The sequence below is a fragment of the Rattus norvegicus genome, chromosome 3 (assembly GCF_021556685.1).
Source record: "Rattus norvegicus strain SHRSP/BbbUtx chromosome 3, alternate assembly SHRSP_T2T, whole genome shotgun sequence".
In the NCBI taxonomy this organism is placed as follows: Eukaryota; Metazoa; Chordata; class Mammalia; order Rodentia; family Muridae; genus Rattus; species Rattus norvegicus.
The window spans coordinates 112,511,326-112,536,783 of record NC_141536.1 but is presented as its reverse complement, the minus strand read 5'-3'; the positions used below and the strand labels follow the sequence as shown (position 1 = coordinate 112,536,783).

Below are 25,458 nucleotides of genomic sequence, written 5' to 3'. Positions count from 1 at the left end.
TGAAGACTTCCTGAGTTGTCTGTAGTCCTAGAGTGCAGTGTGTTCACTGTGTAAATACCCAGCTTCCTAGAGAGTCCATGCTCCTCAAAAGATAAACCCAGATTTGCAACCACATGCCCTGCCCCCAACCTAATTTATAGGGCTTAAACTAATTCCACCCAAAAGGCAAGCAAGCTGAAAATAGCTTTAAAGTTTGACCCAGTAATTCTAATATTTATGTTGAAAAATAAAGGACTAGACCATTTTTACTGTTTAGGGAAAGGTATTGTAGTCTACATAACAGAGTGCATTTGAAAGCAAAACCTGCCTTGAATCACAACACCACAGTTCATACAAGATGGGCTTAAGGGATAGGTCCAAGGAGGAATAAATGGTTAACAAATTGTTCCAAAGCCTGGGAATAGGAGTGAGTTGCTCCACGGTGAATAGTCTTGTGGTAGCCTGCTAATACTTGGGGAAGTCATTCTAGCCACCTGTGTATCCTAGTGAATCTTAGGTTGCTAGGGTTGGAGTCTGATAAATGAAAGTGTGGCACTGCATGCTGTAACTCCAGCACTCGAGAGATATGTCACCCAGGTCATCCTTGGCTGCAGAGAATGAGGCAAAAGTAAACCCGTAAGTAATGTCTGCATTTTCTTACTGGGTAATAAGTAGTATATGAGGATTCCTTATTTATCTCTGCTTGTGAGTCTGAAATATCTCCAAGGGAAGGGAACACAGAAGCAGTATATGCTGGGACCCCAGAGTCAAGGAAAAGAATAAAGCTAGGTAGACCATAGAACATCGAGAGCCTGAGGTCTTCACGAATTCAGAAGGCACTTCGATCCCAGCACTTAGGAGGCCGAGGCAGGGGGAGTCCCCCACCCCCATGCCTCAGTGGGTAGAATGCATGCTATGCAAGCACGGGCATCTGAGTTTGGAGCCTCGGACCCCACGCAGGCAAGTGCACCTGTAGCCCCAACACTGGGCTGGAGATGGCAGGAGCCGGAGATTGCGACAGCCTGTCTAGTGGACAGTCTAGTGACGAGTTTCAAGGCTAAGAGACTTTGTCTCTGAAAACATAAGATGGAACGCAATGGAGGAGGGAGTCCCAGGGTCTGACACCTTCACAGCACGCGTGTGCACACGCACGGTGCAGACACAGCTCTGTCTCTCTCTCTCTTCACAGCACGCGTGTGCACACGCACGGTGCAGACACAGCTCTGTCTCTCTCTCTCTCTCTCTCTTCACAGCACATGTGTGCACACGCACGGTGCAGACACAGCTCTGTCTCTCTCTCTCTCTCTTCACAGCATGCGTGTGCACATGCACAGCACAGACACAGCTCTGTCTCTCTCTCTCTTGCACACAATAAAATAAGAAGGAGAAGATAAGTCTAGTATAAGCATATTTTACCGAATGTCACACGGGGGTTTATTTTCCCCTTCATCTTTGTATTTTAAATTGCTTGTTTAGTTGGGAGCTTAGCCCAGATACTTAGGGTTTGTTGATAGTAAAAACTGTCAGAAACTGAAATGTGTGTGGCTGTCTCCTGTGTGCGGCTGTCTCCTGTGTACTGTCTATTGTGTGAGGCTGTCTCCTGAGTGCGGCTGTCTCCTGTGTGCGGCTGTCTCCTGTGTGCGGCTATCTCCTGTGTACTGTCTATTGTATGCGGCTGTCTCCTGAGTGCGGCTGTCTCCTGTATGCAGCTGTCTCCTGTGTACTGCCTCCTGTGTACTGTCTATTGTGTGCGGCTGTCTCCTGTGTACTGCCTCCTGTGTACTGTCTATTGTGTGCGGCTGTCTCCTGTGTACTGCCTCCTGTGTACTGTCTATTGTGTGCGGCTGTCTCCTGTATGCTGCTGTCTCCTTAGTGTGGCTGTCTCCTGTGTGCTGCTGTCTCCTGTATGCTGCTGTCTCATGTGTGCTGTTGTACCTTTTAGCTGTCACTTGCACTCTCTGAAGCTAAAGAGAAGTGGAAAAGTGAGCTTCAGAATATGAAGCCAAATGTAGCGTCTGTCCAGGAACTGGAAGAGAAAATCCACTCTCTGCAGAAGGAACTGGAGTTGAAGGATGAGGAAGTCCCCGTGGCTGTCAGGGCTGAGTTGGCTAAGGCCAGAAATGAATGGAACAAAGAAAAACAGGAAGAAATCCACAAGATTCAAGAACAAAACGAGGAAGATTATCGGCAGTTTTTAGAGGACCATCGAAATAAAATTAATGAGGTGCTTACAGCAGCTAAAGAGGACTTTGTGAAGCAGAAAACCGAACTACTTCTTCAGAAGGAGACAGAATTCCAGGCATGTTTGGACCAGAGTCGCAAGGAGTGGACACTGCAGGAAGCCCAGCGGACACAATTGGAAGTCCATCGGTACGAGGAAGACATCCTCACTGTGCTTGACTTTCTCCTGAGGGACACCCGGTTGGAATATGATGGTGATTCACAAGGCAAGCAGCTTTTGGAAGTCATGTCAGTTTGTTCTTCAAAATGGACATCTGTTCAGTATTTTGAGAAAGTCAAAGCCTGCATACACAAAGCTCTTCAAGATACACTGTCCTTGCTTATAGACAACATTGCCTCAGAACGGGAGAAGGTATGTTTTTACAGAGAGCTGTTGATTACGATTGCAGAAAGTGGACAAGAGGGTTTGTCTTGTCATCATTTTACGATTAGTAGATTAGGATGTGTGTTTTCACTGATGATTTTATAAGCTTTAGTGAAGCAGGTCTACTGGGTTACATTTGTTGCTGGACTTTTTTTTTTTTTTAATTGCTTCATAACTCCATCACTGTGAGGCAGGACATTTGACCTCTAGACATCTTTTACTTAGACATGCATGCGTTATTTTTATAAGGATATAACATTTAGAAAGTAAATAATTGTGTTCCTAACCACTTTGGTAAGTATTCATCATATTAAGACAGAGGGTTAGTTATTTTTGTTTTGGTTTTCTTTTTGTTCTTGAAGAGGTTAGAAGTTAATTTCTTGTCCTCAGTGAATTTATCTCTTACTTATACAAAAAGTTCCAGTAAGGTCCCAAAATTGTTAAAAGAAACAAGCAAACAAAAGGTTTGATTCATTTACTGAAATTCTTAGAGTCCAGTTTCATAGATGTCCTATGTGTGTGCTTGCAGAATGAATTCCCTGTGTTCTTTTAGTCACACAAACACTGTCTAAGACCAGTTAAAACCAGTCTGACCAACTTAGGATTGAAGAGATGAGGCATTGATGACATTTTTAGACTCGTGTTGTAGTATCTGGTCAGCTGTTTCAGTGTTTAAGACTAGAAGTGGGGGAGTGTCTGATAAGATACTCTGAGCAAGCTTTAGACATCAGAGTTTGGGTCTGGGAAGAAGTCACAAAGGCTTCTCAAGGCCACTTTTGAGCATCTGGGGCTAATGTCTACCGGAAATGCTTATATGATGGGGATGGGTGTTCTGGTGTAAGAGACAAATTATCGAGTTGCTTTGGGCAAACCCATGTTGTGGTTGACCCTCCCTGGCCCAGCTCTAAGCTTGGTATCTGTTGGCCTGTGTGCATCCTCTATAAATGAAAATGGACCTTAGAGCCAGAGGAGCTGATGTGGTCAGTGCACCTCATCCTGGTTCATGTGTTTATCCTAGATTTTACAACAGTATTGCTATTACATAGTTGCCATCAATAAAACTGACTGGCAAGAGCACTTCCCAAGAGCATTGCTAAATACTTCATTGAGAATAATGGGGGAAAATAATGAAAATAAGAAAAATAGCAAGTTTTAAGAGTATAAGTGATAAAATCATGCCAGTGTTTCCAAAAGACTCCCAATTTTTACAAGTAAAAACGTGGTACCACCTTTCACCTGCACGTGTTTATTAAAGGTGTTTATAATATTCATATTTAGTTGCTCAGGAATTTGACCTTTCCTATAGTGAAAATGCAAATTTTCAAGGTCTTCTCATCTGGAGGTCTGTCAGGGCTTCTAATTGCACAAGCAGTGGGAGCTCATCTGTGTGACCTCTCTGGCTCATGGCTGTGGACATGAGACAATCAGCTAAGAGTTTAGATGTTCACAGCTGTCCTTGGGTGGGTCAAATTCCATTCCTGAGGAAGATGACTTGAAACGCCTAATCTCCAGTTTGTCATAGAAGCAGCACAGCTCAGGACACTGTGGGTCAGTCAGTGATCCCACTTTCGCAGTATACTCTCCATAAATACAAAAGGCTGATTTATACTTTGTTAAACCCATAGGATTTAGAATTGCTCGTGGAAATTGAAGTAGACCCCCCACCCCAAAGCCTGCAAGGATGGAAAGGTGCAGGAAATGAGAAAGACAATTCTCAAGAAATTATTTATCAAAAGATACTAATAAAATAGCTCTTAATGGATAGAAGAAAATGGAAGTATTCTTGGAAGAATTTCAAGCAAACTTAAGGTGGTGCATTCTGTCCCCCTCCAGAGACAAGAGAGCGACACCATGTGCTCTGTTTCTTTGGTAGGTAGTAGGCGTCTGAAATCTGGAAACCGCGCTTTAAAGCCCGTGAGAGTGATGGGCACTAAGGGCCTTCCGTGTTAGCGAGGAAAGGGCTTGTGCCACAGATCATTTCTGTAAGCATCGTCTGTCTTTAATTTGGCATCAAGTGGTCTTTTCTACCGAGGAACAGAATATGTTAAAGTACTTATTTTGGATATGTTAGGAAGTAAAATATTTGTATCATAGTGGCTAGTGAAAGTGTGTTAGCTTTTCCGGAGTAATTCCAAAACCATTCACTATCTCCCGTCTTGTGGTGTAGCCAGACAGGGAGGCCTGACCATTGGCACATTGGATGCTGTTCATACACCGTCCTGAGAGAGAGTTACTGCTGACATTTGAGCAAGGTTGTTGACAGGCAGTGCTTTCTTTTTGTATTTTTAATATTGGAGTTATATTTCTTTATTCTTTAATGTTAGGATTTTAAACAAATATTTGTAGATATTTTCCCCAGGCATTAAGAATGAAGACATTTTATTTCAGAGAAATGTGGTCAAGACCTCTGCAGATGCTGTCAGCTGGAACACTGGTCAGGGAGATTCTGGGGTCCCAGCACCCCTTCCTGTCTCCACCTCTGGACCCTGTGCACAGTCGTCGGCCTTGCTGGAAGCGGAAGCAGAAACCGGTACTGATTTTGTTTCCTGTCTAGATTGCAGTTGGTGTTTAGGGGCAGGGCTCACTTAGACCCTCCTCCATCCTGACGTGCTTCCTTCCGTCAAGGATGAGGACGGAGAGTTCCATAGAGCAGTCGGACAGTTAATCCAAGCCGTTGAGAAACAAGTGTTTCACATTCGAGAAGTGCTGAATAGGAAACAGTGGAGCGTGTGCATTCAAACCCCTTCAACTGGCATCAGTTCTTTCTCTTTTTATTTAATTAAAATAAGATTACATCATTCAGTTTCTCCCTCACCTCCCTTCATTCCCTTCTGTCCTTTTACTTCACTATTATTGGTGTGTGTGTGTGTGTGTGTGTGTGTGTGTGTGTGTGTGTGTGTGTGTGTGAATAAATAGATAATTGCAGTCTATTTAGTGTTGCTTATGAGTATTTAATTTCAGGGCAGACCATTTAGAATTGGATAGTCCGTGCACTCATTCCTGGGAAAGACTAATTTATTCATTCTCTTTCTCTCCCCCCCCTTCCATCCCTTTCTCCCCCTTCCTCCCTTGTCTCTCCCTCTTTCTCTCCCTCTCCCTGCCCCCCCCCATCTTTTGCATTCCTTAGTTCTTTGTTAGGGGCGGGGCCCTGGGAGAAATACCTTATCTACTTTGGCATGTCACCTGGTATTGTAATTGTTCAGGCCTTGTTTACACAGCCGTTTTGTGGAGATTTCATTAGTGCAGCTTTCTTGTCATATCTAGGAAATATAACCTTACGTCAGACTCCCCCACCCCCATCTCCGTGATGTCCCTGAGCCATGTAGGAGTTACGTTGCAAATGTATCATTTAGAAACGGGTGCCCCACAAACAGCGTTCTGACCTGTTGCAGCTTCTGCAGAAGGATATTTTTTGAGGAGAGGCGAGAGCTTCATTTATCTGTGGGTTGCTCAGTGTCGTGGTTTGTGGGTGTGACAGCTGGGGGACCTCTGACTGCTTTTCTCCCTTGAGCTTGTATATCAACATGTGGTACTAAGAAAGGTGGTTTTCAGGGAGGAGACTTTCAGTTTAGATCCAGCTCAAATCCCCCAAAGTGTGTGTTGTCCTCTGCAATAGGGACAATTTCATCTTCAATTTCAGGGAGGCAGCCAAGGGCAGTGTAAGTCCTTGTTTTGGGAGTCTCTTAGACTAACTTGGCAACTAAAACTCAAAAGGTTTCTCATGCCTGGTACTGGGCTTTGTTGGATCTGTGACTCACGGGAAGTCATTATGTCCCCATGTATCATAACTTCATTTATGTTGTGTGTATGCATGTGGTATGCACGTGTATGCGTGTGTGTGCTCACATACATGTATATAATGCTAGGTAAATATACACTATGATCCCTATGGCTATTTCAAACTGTTATTTTACTGTTATTTATCCATTCTCCCCTCCATGTTGTCCCTCTTCCCCATTTATCCTGTTTCCCTGGTTGTTTCTCCTGTTATATTTTATGTTTGATGTGTATATGTGTGCATGTGTACGTGCAGTCGTAGGGTAGGGACACATGTAGTACATGTAGTACATGTGTGGAGATCAAAGGACAACTTTATAGTCTGCTTTCCTTCTATGGTGTCTGGGGCTAAAACCCAAGCAACCAGGCACGTGCAGCAGTGCTTCTACCACTGGGCCATCCTGCCAGTGTCTTATCATGGTAGCCTTTCTGAGAGGCTCTGATGGCTGTTGTAGGTGTGCAAATTTCAGGACGGGAATGGTGCTACTCTACCTGCTTCTATCACATAACAAAGTGCATGGTAATGCGTAAGCGTTTGATGCAGTAAGATTTCGACTTTTTCAGGTAACATCTTTCAAGTTTTAAAAATTTTAAATTTATGTGTTTGAGTATTTTGCCTGATTTCTGTGTATCACAGAAGCCAGAAGAGGGCATGGAGTTACAGTTTGAGTCCCCATAAGGGTGCTGGGAATCGAACCCAACTCCTGTGGAAGAGCAGCCAGTGTGCTAAACTGCAGAGTCATCGCTCCAGCCCCCAAGTAACTTATACCTCATACTATGCCAAGGCCCTTCACAGTCAAGAGTTTACCTGGTAATAGCAGGCTATGGCCTATTCCCTGAGATTTCTGAACCAGTAACAGACAAATTCACAAGACCCCATCCCTTCCAGTGAACTGACTCCTTGTGTTTGATCCTGCCCTGTGCACGCCCTTCTGCTGCAGAACTGCCATTTTGTTAGAATCTGGAAGAGCTGACAGAGGCTGGGGCAAATCCTGTGTACTGGCTCACACATCCCCGTTCACTTCCGGCTCACACATCCCCCGTTCACTTCCGGCTCACACATCCCCGTTCACTTCAGGCTCACACATCCCCGTTCACTTCAGGTCCCTGGATCGTGAGTTGTCGGGTGCTTTCATCATCATCCTCATCATCATCGTCCTCGTCAGAACCTTTCCCCTGACCTCGGGTTCTAGGCGGCCGGAGGATGATAGATCCTAGTCTGTGTTTTGTTTTTTATATTTCATTTGTAATGGCATGAGAGTTCTGTAATCTGTTAAATGGTAGAGATAAAATTTAGGTGTGACTTGGCTTCCTATGGCAGTAATTGGCCTGGGCCAAAGACCAGCGGCACTGTATGAAGATTTTCCTTCTCATTTCTCTTGTCATTTTCCTTAAGCATATCCATAAGCTCATTATGAAAGTCCTTTATAGTACTACTTCTGGAAGTTACCACAGGGGGTGTTAGCTTTGGATACAGTTTCCTAATCTTATTGTTTTTCAGTAATTTTGACTGATGATAAAATATTTTGACACATGCCAAGAACATAGGCATGGAGGGAAGTAGGCAAGCTAACAGCCAGTGACGCAGCACTTGGTAAGAAGTAGAAGGTCTTTGTATTTTTTTAAAAGATTTATTTATTTTATTTATATGAGTACACTGTAGCTTTTTTTTTTTTTTTTTTTTTTTTTTAGATACAACAGAAGAGGGCATTGGATCCCATTACAGATGGTTGTGAGCCATCATGTGGTTGCTGGGAATTGAACTCAGGACTTTTGGAAGAGCAGTCAGTGCTCTTAACCGCTGAGCTATCTAAGATCAGGAATTCAAGGCCCATACCTAAGCATAGTAAAAGCAATATACAGCAAACCAGTAGCCAACATCAAACTAAATGAAGAGAAACTTGAAGTAATCCCACTAAAATCAGGGACTAGACAAGGCTGCCCACTCTCTCCCTATGTATTCAACATAGTACTTGAAGTCCTAGCCAGAGCAATCAGACAACAAAAGGAGGTCAAAGGGATACAAATTGGAAAGGAAGAAGTCAAAATATCACTATTTGCAGACGATATGAGAGTATACCTAAGTGACCCCAAAAGTTCCACCAGAGAACTACTAAGCCTGATAAACAACTTCAACTAAGTGTCTGGATATAAAATTAACTCAAACAAATCAGTAGCCTTCCTCTATGCAAAGGATAAACAGGCTGAGAAAGAAATTAGGGATATGACACCCTTCATAGTAGTCACAAATAACATAAAATACCTAAGTGTGACTCTAACCAAACAAATGAAAGATCTGTATGATAAGAACTTCAAATCTCAGAAGAGAGAAATTGAAGATCTCAGATAATGGAAAGATCTCCCATATTCATGGATTGGCAGGATTAATATAGTAAAAATGACCATCTTGCCAAAAGCAATCTACAGATTCAATGCAATCCCCATCAAAATTCCAACTCAACTTGCAAATTCATTTAGAATAACAAAAAACCCAGGATAGTTAAAACTATCCTCATCAATAAAAGAAATTCTATGGGAATCACCATCCCTGACCTCAAGCAGTATTACAGAGCAATAGTGATAAAAACTGTATGGTACTGGTACAGAGACAGGCAGGTAGCTCAATGGAATAGAATTGAAGACCCAGAAATGAACCCACACACCTATGGTCACTTGATCTTTGACAAAGGAGCTAAAACCATCCAGTGGAAAAAAGATAGCATTTTCAACAAATGGTGCTGGTTCAATTGGAGGTCAGCATGTAGAAGAATGCAAATTGATCCATTCTTATCGCCCTGTACAATGCTCAAGTCCAAGTGGATCAAGGACCTCGACATAAAACCAGATACACTCAAATTAATAGAAGAAAATTTAGGGAAGAGCCTCAAAAACATGGGCATTGGCGAAAATTTCCTGAACAGAACAGCAATGGCTTATGAGCTAAGATCAAGAATTGACAAATGGGACCTCATAAAAGGCAAAGGACACTGTCATTAGGACAAAATGGCAACCAACAGATTGGGAAAAGATCTTTACCAATTCTACATCCAATAGAGGGCTAATATCCAATATATAGAAAGAACTCAAAAAGTTAGACTCCAAAGAATAAAATAACCCTATTAAAAAGTGGGGGACAGAGCTAAACAAAGAATTCTCAGCTGAGGATTATCGAATGGCTGAGAAACACCCAAAGAAATGTACAACATCCTTAGTCATCAGGGAAATGCAAATCAAAACAATACTGAGATTCCACCTTGCACCAGTCAGAATGGGTAAGATAAAAATCTCAGGTGACAGCAAATGCTGGCGAGGATGTGGAGAAAGAGGAACACTACTCCTTGTTGGTGGTGGGATTGCAAACTGGTACAACCACTCTGAAAATCAGTCTGGAGGTTCCTCAGAAAATTGGACATAGTCTACCTGAGGACTCAGCTATACCACTCCTGGGCATATACACAAAAGATGCTCCCACATATAACAAGGATACATGCTGTACTATGTTCATAGCAGCCTTATTTATAATAGCCAGAAGCTGAAAAGAACCCAGATGTCCTTCAACAGAGGAATGGATACAGAAAATGTGGTACATCTACACAATGGAGTACTAGTCAGCTATTAAAAACAATGACTTCATGAAATTCATAGACAAATGAATGGAACTAGAAAATATCCTGAGTGAGGTAACCCCAACACAAAAAACACACATGGTATGCACTCGCTGATAAGTGGTTATTAGTCCAAAAACTTGGAATACACGAGATACAATCCACAGACCACATGAAGCTCGAAGGACTAGCAAAGAGTGGATGCTTCAGTCCTTCTTTTTTTTTTTTTTTTGTTCTTTTTTTTTTCGGAGCTGGGGAACGAACCCAGGGCCTTGTGCTTCCTAGGTAAGTGCTCTACCACTGAGCTAAATCCCCAGCCCCTGCTTCAGTCCTTCTTAAAAGGAGGAACAAAAATATTCATAAGCGACGAGATATGGAGATAAAGTGTAGAACAAACAGTGAAGGAGAGGCCATTCAGAGACTGCCCTGATGACCTGGAGATCCAGCCCATCTATATACAACCCCCAAACTCAGACAGTATTGCTGATGGCAAGAAGTGCATGTTGATAGGAGCCTGATATAGCTTTCTCCTGAGAGGCTCTGCCAGAGCCTGACAAATACAGAGGATTTTTTCAGCCAACCATTGAACTGAGAATGGGGTCCCACTGGAGGAGTTAGAGAAAGGATTGAAGTAGCTGAAGAGGCTTGCAACCCCATGAGAACAACAATGCCAACCAACCAGAGCTCCCAGGGACTAACCCACCATCCAAAGAGTATACAAGGACAGACCCATGGCTCCAGCTACATGTGTAGCAGAGAATGGCCTTGTTGGGCACCAATGGGAGGAGAAGCCCTTGGTCCTGTCAAGACTAGATGCCCCAGTGTAGGGGATGTCAGGGCAGGGAGGTGGGAAGGGATGGGTGGGTGGGGGAACACTCTCATAGAAGAAGGGGGAGGGCGATGGGATAGGGAGTTTATGGATAGGAAACCAGGAAAGGGTCTAATATTTGGAATGTTAATAAAAAATATCCAATAAAAAATGTAAAATAAAAAAAGGATACCGGGCTGGAGAGATGGCTCAGCGGATAAGAGCACCCGACTGCTCTTCCAGAGGTCCTGAGTTCAATTCCCAGCAACCACATGGTGGCTCACAACCATCTGTAAAGAGATCTGATGCCCTCTTCTGGTGTATCTGAAGACAGCTACAGTGTACTTATATATAATAAATAAAATTAAAAAAAAAAAAAAAGGATACCAAACTTTTAACCAGTTACAATAAATTTTATTTTCCCGATAAGAAAAAAACAAAGAAAGAAATAGAAGGTCTGTTGTACTCTCCCACTGCTCCTTCCACAGCGTCTCCCAGGCAGCGTTAACAGAGCTGATTTTCAAGTCTTTTTGTTGCTTTTTCTTTTCTTTATACATACATACATATACATAAATTTAAACATTATAACAATTGATGAATATACATTCTTGTAATCTGAGTTTTTTCACGTGACGACATGCCACTCAGCGGGCCCCTGTGCTGACACTCAGTTTATCTGTTTTTATCAATATAGACTGTGGTACTGTTCACAGGTATTAGTCACAGTTTAGCTATTCCTTGTCCGTAGACATGTTTGCCTGATTTTTAGTCTCACCATCAGCATCTCACGTCTGGAATCCACTGGCTGTGCCAGTGTGATGCTTCTACAACTCTGCGTTATGAACATAAACAGCATCACTGGAAAGACCCGGAGCAGTCAGGAGGGCTACGAGGGATGTCCCTGGACCTGACTCCCAAAATGACCCATACGCCTTCCCCGCGCTCCCCCGCATCTGTTCCTCCTCCAGCGCATCGTTTGCAGTTGTAGCCACCCATCTTCCCTAACACTTCTGTGTAACTTTTTATAAATTCTATGTGTTGCTGGGAGCAATATTGTTATTACTGTGTTCTCACTATATGCTAGATACTAGCCCACAGGATTCTGTTTATGGCTCCCCAACATTTTAAACGGATTTTCAAATTTGGAGATAATTTCAAACTTACAAAAAGATTGTTAAAAGAATAAAAGTAGTTTCCCAGAACACTCGTTTAGCTAGTTGTAGCTGTTGAGGACTTTCTGTTTTGTTCATATTTATATGTGTGTGTGTGTATGTGTGTGTGTGTGTGTGTGTGTGTGTGTGTGTGTGTGTGTGTGTGATGCCATTCATTGTAGAACTATCTGAGGGTGTGGTACTTTCCATAATTGTGATCTTTTATGCCTAACTGCCTCAGGCTGTGTTTTCTAAGAATAGGGATTTTCCTTTGTGTGCTCCTAGTACAGTATATTTAACATTGAGGTATCAACTGCTGTCTCCTTCCCGTTTTGTCAGCTGACCCCCGGGCTGCCTAGTATAGCACTGACTGTGCACTGCCCCGTTTACCTGGCGGGCGCCCGTTAGGTAACTGCTGTCTCATCCTTTGCTGCAGAGCCTTCCCACGGCTTCCCTCTGCCTTTCATCACTTGAAATGTTGAGGACTAAATTTCTCTCTCACCTCCCGCCTTTTTTAAACAGAACTTACTCACTTGGAGCTTATCTGTTCTCAGATTGTGTCATCTTGGCTGAAAGTCTGCTGTCTCGTCACATCTGGAAATACACAGTGTCCATTTTTCTTTTATTGTTGAGGCTGATTTTGATCACCTGGTGACAAAAGCCATGTGCAGTTTATTCACTGTGTAATCACTGCCCTCCCTCCATCAGCAGCCAGGAAGCTCCGTAGGGAGCACGTTGAGGGCCAGGCAAACGACCTCTCACTAAAGCTTTCTCGTACTGTGGCACTCACTGCTGACTCTTCCCCCATCCTCTCAGTACTCGTAAAATAATCCTTTCAACTCTAACCGTGTCTCTATATTTACCAGTTGGTTTCAGCATGTTTTTATAGTAAAATCTTTGCTTACTGGATCATTCATCCAACTATTTGTCTATCCATCTTCCTCAGTATTTGTATGATTCACATATTTTTATTTTTCAATACCTTACAATTCATTAGTGTATTTAATCACTGCTCAAATTGCCCAGACTTACCTAGGGAAAGCTTTCAGATTATTGCCCGTGTCCTTGTTCTGTGCTCATAATTCTTACTTCTTTTTTTACTTTCTAGCTTGGCAAGATATTTCTGTTTTATTTTGTATATACTATCTTCTATTTTTGAGGTTAGCCATTTCTTTAAAAATTCTAGTTCTCTTTATGGAGAATGGTATTCAATATTAAGATCTCGGCATTAGGCTTTATAACAATTTTAAACTGGTTGCTATTATCAAGTCTTGTGTATCAAAGCATTAAGCCTATGGAGGCTAAGTAACCAATCAGCAAATAGTGGGACTGGAGCTCAGCCCCGTCTCCTTCTTGAGCACCCAGCTCTTTGAATTCTGCTGTGCCTTTGGCCATGTGTTCTGCCGTCTGGGTTCCTGTTTTCTTGCTTGGCCCCTTAACCCAAAAGTTTTATAAAAAGGTCTTGTATCATTTAATTTTTTTACAGATAAAAAGATCTTTGAAATGAAAGATTTATGCTGTGGACACTGCTTTCAGGAACTTGAAAAGGAAAAGCAGGAGTGTCAAGATCTGAGAAGGAAACTGGAGAAGAGCCGCAGGCACCTTCAGCATTTAGAAAGGACGCACAAAGCCACGGTGGAGAAACTTGGAGGTTAGCACATCCGGCTCACTGCCACTGGAGGAGGCTGGTGGGTCCTGGCTGAAAAGTTCAGATGGAATGTTTTGTTGATATGGGCACCAGTTCTCTCTTGGGGTCAATATAAACCAGTTTTGATCTGTATTTACTAATTGAATTAAAGAGCTTAACATTCCTTTCTTGATTGATCAGACAGCGTTTGCAAGTCAAGCTTTGCTTTGGGAGGCGGACCTAGCATAAATAAAGCATGTGGGTCTGGGCCAGCTTCTATCCAGTCCTCTTGCGCGCGCTGTCAGGGTTATCTGCTACTTGTCCCGTTTCCTGTCTGAGCTGCAGGCTTTACCCACTCCTCCACCTTCCTCTGTACCACTAGCCTTCACCTGTTCTCTTGACTGTACATTATGTCTGAAATGTTCCCCGTTTTCTTTGCGTCTGGCTGTCACACTGTCATGTAGACTTGACCCCACCAGTTACTCCTTGGTCTAACTTTCATGCTTTAGGATTAACTCACAAAATGCTGTTCCTGCAACATCCTCTTTGACTTTCCCAACTGTGAGAAGTGGGCACAGCTGTGTGGTCATGTACCTCTGCTTGACTTTCTCCATTCGCAATGTTGTCTTCCTATGTTCTCCTAGCTGGAGACCATCTATGCCTCATCTCATTTATCTTCAGTCTTAGTGCTAACCACAATATTCGCAACGGTAAATGTTTGAGTGAATAATTATAATCGAAAACCCCGAACCTGAATACCAGGGTCTCAAACAGTTGTGTGTGGGGGTGGGAGGGTGGGGGTGGGGAGAGGCAAGCGAGCACTCACTTAGTCTTCCATTCCCTTCTAGGCTTACCTGGCTGTCAGCATCCACCGCCCAGCCTTTCTGCTTCCTTTCCCTACTGTAGTCCAGCCTTCATAAGGCAGCTAAAAATGGATTGGATTGTAATACCTTACTGTTAGACCCCTGCTCAGTAACCGTGATTTATACACAGTAATCTTAGCACTGTACACTGTGACCACAGAATAGTGTTTTATTTATGTATTTAGAAACAGAATCTCATCATATAGCCCTGGCTAGCCTGGGACTGGCTTTGCAGGCTAAGTTGCCTTTGACTTCACAGAGATCTGCCTGCTTCAGCCCCTGAGCTCTGAGGTGGAAGCCATGCGTCACCATACCTGGTATAAAATAGGCATTTTGAAGCTGTTATCTTGAATAATTCACAAACTCCAGGGAAAGTGGGTGCTTCTCGGGAAACAGCAGGCTGAGGAAAGGGCCAGGGCTGAAGTAAGGCATTTGATAGCTGTAGCCGCTGTAAGTCCATAAGTCTATTCGACTCTTAAGTCTGTTATGTGAAATCTGCAGGTCTGCTTGCTTGTTTAAAGTTCCTTTTTGATAGCATTTACCGGAGAGTAGCAGAGCAAGTGGCGTCAAAGTCCACTGAGTGTGTCTTAGCTCCTGACTCTGCTGGTGGGTGGGTGGCTTTGTTCACAGTTACTGAGTGTTGGTTTGCCAGGATTTGGAAGAGGTTTTATACATTTGTTGTTTTATCCATGCTGTGATTTGTAAGGTACGTAACACTGTTCCCATTTCACACATGGGACAAACTCAGGCTTAGAAAGAGGAGTTTGCTCAGGCCCACCCAACTCTTACTTCACCTCAGGTTAAGCATCTACAGGGCACACTTCCAGCTTCATATCCCCTGAGCTCTGTCAGCCTCCTGTGAACACTTTATAGTATTTTTTCAAAGTGGTACCTACTTTAGACTATTTTCTCTTTATTTTATATCGAGGTTTTTCTCAAGAATGATTTATATGAATTCTAAGCTAGAGGCCAAGCATATGTAGAATTAGAAAATTCAGTAGATCTTTGTGGGGATGTAGTTTGGTGGTAGAACTCTTGCATATCCTATGCAGTGCTGAGTTTTAGCCATTGTTCTACAAAAAACCCAAAACAGACCCATTCTGGAGAGCTTCCATTTAGCTGGGATATACACAGACAGCTAGACACGAGGTTCAGGATGTGTACAGTGGAGAGGAAGATTAAGCAGGTTTTAGATGCTCAGAAAACTGTAAAAGGAGCTTCAGCGCCAGGCTGACGGAGGAATGCGAGCCGGAAGGAGGCAGCCCCCACTGAAGGCACTGCGTACAAACTGTGGGACGGTGCAGCAGACTAACAGGCTTTCTGTTACAGAGGAGAACAGCAGGGTGGTTGAAGAACTAATAGAGGAGAACCATGACATGAAGAATAAGCTGGAGACACTGAGGGCCCTTTGCAGAACACCGCCACAGTAAGAGTGCAGGTCATACGGGCCTTAATGGCAGGGGAACTGTCGCTCGCCCTGTCTTATTTCACTGAAGTGTCTTCACGGGGAAGACTGCTATTATTCTGTTGTTGTACGTCACTTAGGCTATTGGACGTGTGCAATGTTAAAAAAATGGGGCTTGGGGATTATCGTGACCTTTACTGGCACGGTTAGAGAAGCCTTTCCCTGCGTTCTAGGGACCTCCTACAATGTGCACTTCAGTGCATTTTCCTTGTGTGGATTTGTAGATATTTACCGAGGCAATCATAATGTTGATTTCCTCTGTTGTTGTTGTTTTTATTGAGATAAGGCTTAGTCTTTCCCAAGGCTAGCCTCACATGTGCCTCAAGATTACCTTGTTTCAGCCTCAGTCCAGTGAGTGCTGGGACTGCAGGTGTGTGCCACCATACTCGGTGTCTGGGGATGGAGCCCAGGGCTTCATGGGTGCTAAGGGAGCACCTTCCTAACAGCTCCCTCCCTGGCCTTCCTCTGACCTAATGACTGAACCATGGCAGCTCCTTTGTGGGAGGTGCTGGGACAGCTCGGGTGGTCTTATAGAGTACACATTCCAAGCAAAGCTCTCTACTCACAGCCTCTGTGGTTCTATGATCTGTGTTTTTAGGTCACTGTCTGCAGGAGCCGCTGAGAGTGCTAGGCTGCTCTGCAGTGGGCAGGCCTTGGAAGAACTCCGAGGGCAGTACATTAAAGCTGTGAAAAAAATTAAACGTGAGTCTCCAAAGGGGTTCTCAAGATCCTTGCTGGCATGGGCCTTTTTTTTTTTTTTTTTTTTTTTTTTTTGCACTGTCGTGAAATGGAAATTTAGGGTTTACCATTTTAGTGACTTTTCCAAACCTCCTTTTTCTTCAGTCTTAGAAGAGATTGTCAATACCACCTCAAATTACACAGAAAGGGATTAGTTTATCCAGCTGACACAAACAGGTTTGGGTTTTTTTTTTAATCATTTATTTTTATTTTATGTATCTGTGTGTGTGTGTGTGTGTGTGTGTGTGTGTTGTGTGTGTGTGTGTCTGTTGCCTGTATATTGTTGATTATCAACTTTTTAGTTTTTGTTTAGACATTAGAATCAAGCTATCTTAAAATGTAATATCTTTACAGCATCAGTAACTTGTAGAACATAACACACAAAGATTGAGGTAGGCTAAGAGGCAGGACCTCCGCAGCCTGTGCAGAGGGAGGGACAGAGCCGGGAAGGAGAGAGGAGGTGTCACCTGAGTGAGATCGGCAGTACGTCCTACCGTAGACTCAGGACTGTGAAGATGAATCCAGCCAGGATCATTTTTCCTTATTTCAAACAGCTGTGAATTTGCCAGGGCCTTGCCAGTTCTGTCCAACTTGTAAGAGCATCTCCAGGTTGTCTCCAGAGTGAATACTCCTGTGTTCTAACTGCAGAAATGCATGACTGTTGTTGTAAAATTATAAAAAATAAAAATTCTGTCTTTTATCCCCCACTAGGTCCACACCGCAGTGCCCCAAGATATCTGCTGGATATCTTGCCTGAAACACACATCCCAACAACATGGCAGCCCCGGTGCCGCCACACCCTCTCCCAAACTCAATTCTCCACAAGAAAGACCACACAACACAATAACCTTTGATCTAATTGATAAGATATAATTGCCCACCTAAACATTCAAAGCCTGGTACACATCCATCCCTTAAGAACATTAATAACAACCTGTAAAGGTACAGTGTGGAATCTTAGCGTCAGCCTCCATGTTGTCTCTCTTGGCTCCTCTCTCTCCTCCCCTTCCTTTCCCATCTCCTCCTCTTCCTTCAAACTTTTCTCCCGCCCATCCTTCCTTCTTATCCAATGACAGGCCTCCTTCTATCTTGTAACCTGCCTCACCTATGACATCATCCCACACATGACATGGGTGTATGTCTCATACAGCAGTCAGGGCTTAGATAGAGAAACACACTTTCCTCCTAAAATTGCTTTCATTTTTAACAAAAGGCAGGAAAGGTCTCAGGTTCTACGCTGTTGGGTTTCAGAGTTGCTTTTAGATGTAAAAGGCCAGTGAGACTTGTTTTTCAGTTATCCTTTGTCCCAGCAAAGGGCATAGTTAAACAAATAATTCTTTTGTTGTTTTTTTTTCTTCTTTGTTAATTAATTAACTAATTACCTTTACATCTCAACCACAGTTTCCCCTTCCTTCTCTCCTCCCTCTTTACTCCCTCTTCCCCCAAGTGCCCATTCACTCCTCTGTTTCTTTTCAAGAGGAGTCCTCCCGTGAGTATCAGCCAGCCTTGGCATATCAAGTTGCAGTAAAGCCAGGCACATCTCCTCCTATTGAGACTAGACAAGGCAGCCCAGTAGGAGGAAAGGGTCCCAAAGGCAGGCAGCAGTCAGAGACAGGCCTGCTTCTGCTAACAAACTGTTCTTACAAGCTTCCAATAAGAAGTGGAAATTACGCTGTCTTCATCCTGACACAATAACCATGATGTCATGTCTTACTTACCTTTTAGAAGGGTAGCTAGAGGTCATGTGGCAACTTCACTTTAATTTTTCCCATTTCACGGAAGGAAAAGTGGACCCTAGCATCTGCACGTATAACATGGGGTTTTCAGATGCTTGCTGTCACTGGCAGTCAGTTCCTGTGTGAGCCAGCATTCCTGCTGTAGCTAAGTGGCAGAGTCTAGATGCAGAATGTAGTTATAGATTTAGTTTTTAAGTTAGCTTCAAGTGGAAGTCGTGTCGATGAAGATGAAGGTACGATTATGAGTTTCTGTGAATTTCAGAAGGGAATATGATTCTTCCCACTCTGCAAAACATCTTCTACATCACCCCGTGAGTTTAGTCCTGTTTTGTAAATGCTACTGAGCATTGGTTAAAGATAGACCGGAGCCTTTCGGGCACAGGAGACGAGCGAGGTCGTCTTCCTTTCCGCCGTCACCTTTCTGCTCTCTCTTTCTGGGTATTTCTTTTCTCTCCTTGAATCACGAGGAACAACAGAACACATGCTTCTGCTCACTGTGTTCTTCTACCCAAGTCCTTCAGAATGTGACAAGATAGGTTGTGTTCCTGCCCATGTGCAGCTGTCACCATCGTAAGTCTAGAGCGCTTTTCTTTCGAGTCTACCAAATTGGTTTCTTCACCGCCCGCAGGTGACATGCTTCGTTACATTCAGGAGAGCAAGGAAAGGGCCACGGAGATGGTGAAGGCAGAAGTGTTGCGGGAGCGGCAGGACACTGCCCGGAAGATGCACAAGTACTACCTGAGTTGCCTTCAGCAGATCTTGGAGGATAATGGGAAGGAAGAGGGGTGAGTTCAGTGTACACTTCGAGGCCAGACTGCACCCGGACGGTGCGCCGTCATTCCCTGAACCACAGGACTGGTTCTGTGGTCATAGAGAGGCTTAGGCCGGGCTTCCCTCCCTGTTGGCAGAGGCATTAGGAAACAGTCCCAGGGCTGAGGAGTCTCGTGTTTTTTATTTAAACTGTTTTAATTTTATATCCTGGAATTACCCCCAGAGCTGAGAAAAAGATTATGAGTGCTGCTAGCAAGCTTGCTACAATGGTGGGGTTGCTGGGGACAATCGCAGAGTCCGGCTGCAGAGTCAGCTGCGCCCAGGCAGGCCACTCAGGTGAGTTCCCACTCCTCTTTATTTGGCTTCCTGATGGTCTCTGTGTGAAGGCAGATGTGCAGCCTTACCAGCCAACACCATTATGTCCATCCCAAGAATGATAGACAGGAGTGATAGACAGGATTATGAATGATGAAGCCTGAGAAAAGGCAAAAATATAACTGGGTTTTGACCAGAAACTGTAGGAAACCCCTGAAACCAAGATGGTAGCATTCGAGGAAATGGGGAAACCTTGCCCTCAACTGTCCCCTAACAGTGCAGGTCAGAGCAACAGCAAACCTATTTCACACGCAGGATCATATGTCCCAGGAGAGGCAGTGGCTCGTGGGTGCCTGTGGGTGATGAGCGGGTGATGAGTGGGTGGTGCAGAACTGTGCTGAGCTGGAGGCAGGTGTTATTTCTCCTCCTCCCTTCCCCTCCTCTCCAGCTCCCTCCCCTCCCTTCTCCTCCCTCTCCTCTTCTCCAGCTCCCTCCCCTCCCTTTTCTCCCTCTCCTCCTCTCCCACTCCCTCCCCTTCCTTCCCCTCCCCTCCTCTCCCTTTCCCTTCCCTCCCTTCTCCTTCCCTCCCTTCTCCTTCCCTCTCTTCCTCTTCAGCTCCCTCCCCTCCCTTCTCCTCCCTTCCCCTTCCCTCTCTTCCTCTTCAGCTCCCTCCCCTCCCTTCTCCTCCCTCTCCTCCTCTTCAGCTTCCTCCCCTCCTCTCCATTTCCCTCCCCTCCCTTCCCCTTCCCTCTCCTCCTCTTCAGCTCCCTCCCCTCCCTTCTCTTCTCCAGTTTCCTCCCTTCCCTTCTCCTCCCCTCCTCTCCAGTTCCCTTCCCTCCCCTTTCCTCCTCTCCTCCTCTCTAGCTCCCTCCCCTCCTCTCCAGCTCTCTCCCTTCCCTTCTCCCCTCCCCACCTCTCCAGTTCCTTCTCCTCCCTTCCCACTCCTGTTTCTCTTTTTCCTTCCCCAACCCTGGTGTTGGACTGAGTGGAAACAGGGTAGCGTTCTCAGTACTTGGACGTCAGGGATTCGCTGTTAGCCTCTATGCCCGGGGCATCAGCTCTCGGTCTTTCCACTTCCTTGCAACATACCTGTTCCCCTGTACTAGCTCCGTAGTCATATACACAGCCAGACACTGCATTGAAGATATCTAAGAGATAAACGTTTAACCAAGAATCACTAAATATTTAAAGAACATTATCACCATGAAAGAAAGACCAAATAAACACAGAACAAAGCTAACAGATTATGTACCTAATTAAAAGGATACTTAAGCAACAACCTGAAGATGTTCAGAGGTATAGTGAATGTTCTTAGAAATTTGTAAACTTTAGGAACACCAACAAAGAGGTAGAAATGAATATATAACTTCCAAACTATTAGAGGAACCCTTTTAAAAAAATATTAGTCTAATAAAATCAAAAAAGAGAAAAAGCTAGAAGACACCAACAGACACCAACAGCAAGCATGGGGTTGGCTTATGGGGTAAGGCTTTTACAAAATAGAGACTTGCTGTTTTTACAAGAGCTCAAATACCCAAGGTGACAAAGAATGACAGTAAACAGATGGAACGGGGCTATTGACTATAAACGTAAAGACAGAAGTGGGCCACAGAGACAGATATTGCATGAGACCGTATAACACAGCTTTAAAATCTGAAAAATAAACACTGGTAGAAATATAAGAAGAAAACTGCTGAATTCTTAATTGGACACACTTAACATGACTATGTGGAGATTCAGCTTTTGACCTTCTGGTCGCCTGGATGCAGGGGTTGTTCAGGCTTCTGAAGCATTTCTCATAGTATCACAGGCGTGACTTGTCTTAAGTTTCGGATTGGTGCACCGTAGGTCAAAGGGTGCTGGCATGTAACAAGAAAGCAGCCTTGTTTGGGGAGCAAAGTCATGAAAATCATGTCCCTAGTAGAAGCAGCTTCTGTTTGTCAACTCAGGGTACTCTGAGACACAAGTCTTCAAACTTGACGCTGTGGCTGTTTTTCTTCTGATCTGGTTCAATGTTCTGGCTTTCACAAAGGGGCGCCTTACCACACTTTGTCAGAAACTTCATGCTTGACATCAGACTTGGAGCAACGTTGCACTGCAGTCAGCTCTTGAAGTATAGAACCCACTGAGAAAGTGGATGGAGTAGCTGAAAAATAGGGCTCTCTCCTCTCCAGTGACTCCTGCTTGTGTCAAGATGACATAACTATCATTTCAGCCACAAACCCCACCATGTCTGTGGACATGAGTGAAAGAATGTTTTTACTCGTGCAGCACTGATGCATTTTCTTTTCAATGCACAAAATTATAAATATATTGATCTCTTTAGAGCATTAATTTCCCTTATTCTTATGCTCCTAATTTTATGTTCCTTTGCACATAGTAGCACTTCCCCTGGCTTCAGAGATGCTGACGGGCGTTGAAAGATCAGAGAGGAGTGATGTGAGTCAAAATACTCCACATTACGTTGAAAGCAAACCAAACAGTGGAAAGACTATCCCCAGGAGTGTATGTGAGCAGTGGCCTAGGAGGAAGGCTGAGCCTAGTTCAGAGAGGCGGTTAGAGGATTGGAAGCACAGAGAAGTGAAACCCATGACTTCCACAACTTTGCCTTCAGACTGTCAGTGTGGGGATGGGAGCTGCAGACACTCAGACAACTTGGCAAAGGATGTGGCTCCCGAGTTTCTTCCATGCCGGGGCGAAGGAGGCTTTGATTTGCAGAAGAAAGAAGCACTTGGAGCCGGCTCTGAGTCGCTGCTTTACTCAGTGAATACTCACTCCTTCCTTGGTGGTGCCGAAAAGAAACTGTCTCCTAGACTCACCTCAGAGTCCGTGCACACAACCCTGAGAGGTTCCAGGGAAATACCAAAGTCAAAGCCATTTGTGTGTGGTTCTCTAACAGAAACCGAGAGTGTTGCGACTGAGAAGAGTCAGGGTGTGGGCTCTCAGGACACTCCAGTAAAGGACGGAGTGGGGCCCAGCGGCTCTCCAGCCTGGCCGCCTGACAGTACTTTACCCTGTGGCAGTCCTGCTGTGCTGTTTCTCGGTGATAGGTCACAAAGGACTCAGGAGATGCTGGGGGACTCTGTTCGGAGGAAACAGTTCTCAGCACCCACTTGTCTTTCAGATGCCCAGAAAGGTAATACAGTTTGTCGGAGTAGTTACACTCTAGATCTGCCCAGAGAAGCCCTGCGTTCCCAGCAAGGGAGGATGGGTGCAACTCTGGGGCCCTCATCTCCACAGAGCACTGATGTGTTAAAGACAGATTTCAGGAAACCCAGCGGCACAGGACCAGCTTCACTGTGTCAGAAGCCTTTGATAAAGTTAACTGCTCCAGTGACTGGCCAGCAAGATAGTGGCTTTGACAGCCCACTTGTCAATCTAGGCTAATTATGTGCTGTGTTTCAGAATAGTCATTAGTTACTATTTAGATAAGAGACTGGACGGGAATACTTCATGCTAACAAACCATTATGAGGTCTGCCTGCAAGTGTTCATGTACTTGATAGCCTTGTATCTGAGGAAAGTGTTCTTCTCATGAAGTTACTTGAGGCTCTTATGCTGCCGTAATGTTGGAGGCCTGAATGGCGCGCTGTGTGGGCTGCTGTGTCTGGTTACTCAGCCTCTACTCTTATATTTATGTGCTGACTTACTTTGCAGTGTTAAAATATTTAATAAAATCATGCATAATCTGAAGATTTGTTGTGTCTTATAGTTTATAATCTAGAAATAATACGTCGTCACCATGTTTGAAATTGACTAAAAAAAACTTTGATTGATTACTTGTTTGACCAACTAGATGCAGTGTTTAAGCTCAGCTCATAAATATCAATATGCTATATATTACTTTTTACTAATTTTCCTTGTGACTTGTTTTTTGATTGATGAGTTGCTTGGAAATGTCACTTTGTTTTCAGGAATTTGGGGATCCCCACTCCCCAACAAACACACACATAGTAGTTTTCCATATCTTCCATTGTTCTTTGGAGAACTCTAGCTCTTTTCTACAGATATGTGCCATGGTCTGTGGTGGACTGTCTTTCACCTGACGGGAGTGTATCTTCTGCGTGCATGCATGAGGCTTGGGTCATTGCCAACCTTGCTGTGGCTGAACTCTATGGGCCTTTCTTTGTTTTAGGCAGAGGGACTGGGGGCTGCAGAGAGGGCTCAGTGCCTTAGACTGCCCAGGTTCAGTTCCCAGTACCCACATATGAGTGGCTCACAACCTAGAGCAATGCCAGTTCCAGGGATCCAAAGCTACCTTCTGGCCTCTGCACTTATGCACACAGACATACAGATATATATGTAAATGTATATTAAAATTTCCTGCTGAGGGGGTGTTCCTTTCTGACTATAGTCACTACATTGTTTTTCGTTCGGTTCTGTTGTTTTTGTTGTTGTCATTCATGTACTTTGAGATGCGTTGTTAGGAATCTGTTTTATTCGTTGTGGCTTTTTAATGTATTGACCCTTTGAATTTAATATCAATTTTAAGGTTCACTTTTGTCGTAATGACTGTAGCCACTTCAGCTCTTTTATGATTAGTGTTTGCTGTGTCTTCTGCTCTTTATCCTTCTTTTTTTTTTCTTTTCATTTTTTAACTTAATGGGGGGCTCTAGAAGCACGTCACTGGAACTTGCTTTTATTTGCCCACACACGTTCCTGTCTTCCTCGAGCTTCCTTTTCTGTTTCTTCCCTCCCTCCCTCCCTCCCTCCCTCCCACTTCCCCTGTCTTTCCTTTGAGCCAGTGTATGTTAACTGTTGGGTGTGGGGCTCACCCTGGAGCATTGTCCTCCTACCAAGTGTCATACCCTAAACTAACCCCTCCCCTGGTAGCTTTCCAATGCCGAGAGCTCCTTGACCTTATCCTAAGGACTTCCTGCCTTATCCCCACTCCACAATGCTAGGATCATTTTATTTTATTTTATTTTATTTTATTATTATTTTTTTGGTCTGGCTTGAACTTGTGCAAGACTTGTACATGCTGTCACAATTCAAAAGTGGCCGGTTATCCAACTCAGAAGTGCTTGTTAGTCCTATAACATTTGAGACGCTCTTGAAGCAGTGGACAGATCCTACCAGATAATAAAATGTGATGTTAAAAAAACTTTTTTGGAAAAAAAAAAACTGTTCTGAAGGTTTGGGAGAGCGTTTATGCCGTTATCTTTTGTTTTGCTCTCTGCCTGCTCTGACACCGTGTTGTGCGTGAGTCTTGATCTTCATTGTTCATCCTGTTTGTTAATTGTCACTAACCCACGTCTGGGTTTTTTGTTTTTGTTTGTTTTTTTTTTTTAACTATCTTGGGTCACTGTTTCCTATTCGCATTGCCCAAAATAATTATCTATGGCTGTTTTGCATGTATACATTGCAGCAACCTTGGATTTGTCTTGCTTCGTTGTTTTGCTGTGTGTTTGTGTTTGCTTCACATCTAGTTGAGCCTTTGTCTTTTCCTCCTCTTCCCATGCTCCCAAGAAAGCAAATGAGTCCAGCAGGCTTCCCTTACGGGATCAGTTTAAGAATGTCTTTATAGGATGTGGGGTGGGGGGGAGCTTTAGTCAGTATTTAAAGTTGATGGCCTAGGAGCCATGAGGTGGCTCGGCAGGGGTATTTTATCACCAAGCCTGACGGACCTGGATTTGATACCCTGAATTCATTTGATAGAAGACACACGGCTCTCACAAGTTGTCCCCTTGCTTCTACACGTGTGTCATGGTGTGCACATGTGCGTGCTCACACACCCACACACTAAGTAAACAGTTCTTTTGTTGTTTATGGACTAGGATGTGACTAGGAATTTACCAGCCAGCAGGAAAGCCTGTCTCACTGGAGACGCCTTTGTAATTTTGAACTTCAACTTGTGTTCTTTCATCTTAAAATTTTTCAAAGAATTTAGAATTTTCTGGTAATGGAATTTCAAAATCTCTGGATATAATTTGGAATAAAACATTTAAACCCCATGTTGCCTTGCTTACTGGTGCACTGGATCCCACGGAAGAGAAATGAAGTTGGTGCTGCTGTTTGT

General features: G+C 44.0%; 1 protein-coding gene across 23 annotated transcripts in view; it reads left to right on the top strand.

Moving 5' to 3' along the window:
• Cep152 (centrosomal protein 152) overlaps window positions 1–23,132 on the top strand; it is a 67,165-nt gene extending 44,033 nt beyond the window's left edge. For 10 of the 23 annotated variants that reach the window (XM_087652108.1, XM_087652107.1, XM_087652103.1 and 7 more), the window contains 8 exon segments: window positions 1,922–2,572; window positions 4,973–5,114; window positions 13,412–13,576; window positions 15,745–15,841; window positions 16,479–16,582; window positions 18,983–19,139; window positions 19,349–19,461; window positions 21,821–23,132. In XM_087652108.1, the coding sequence (XP_087508234.1) occupies window positions 1,922–2,572; window positions 4,973–5,114; window positions 13,412–13,576; window positions 15,745–15,841; window positions 16,479–16,582; window positions 18,983–19,139; window positions 19,349–19,461; window positions 21,821–22,827 (2,436 nt within the window). In that variant the 3' untranslated portion in view covers window positions 22,828–23,132. 23 annotated transcript variants of the gene reach the window in all.
• Window positions 23,133–25,458: the final 2,326 nt, after the last annotated feature.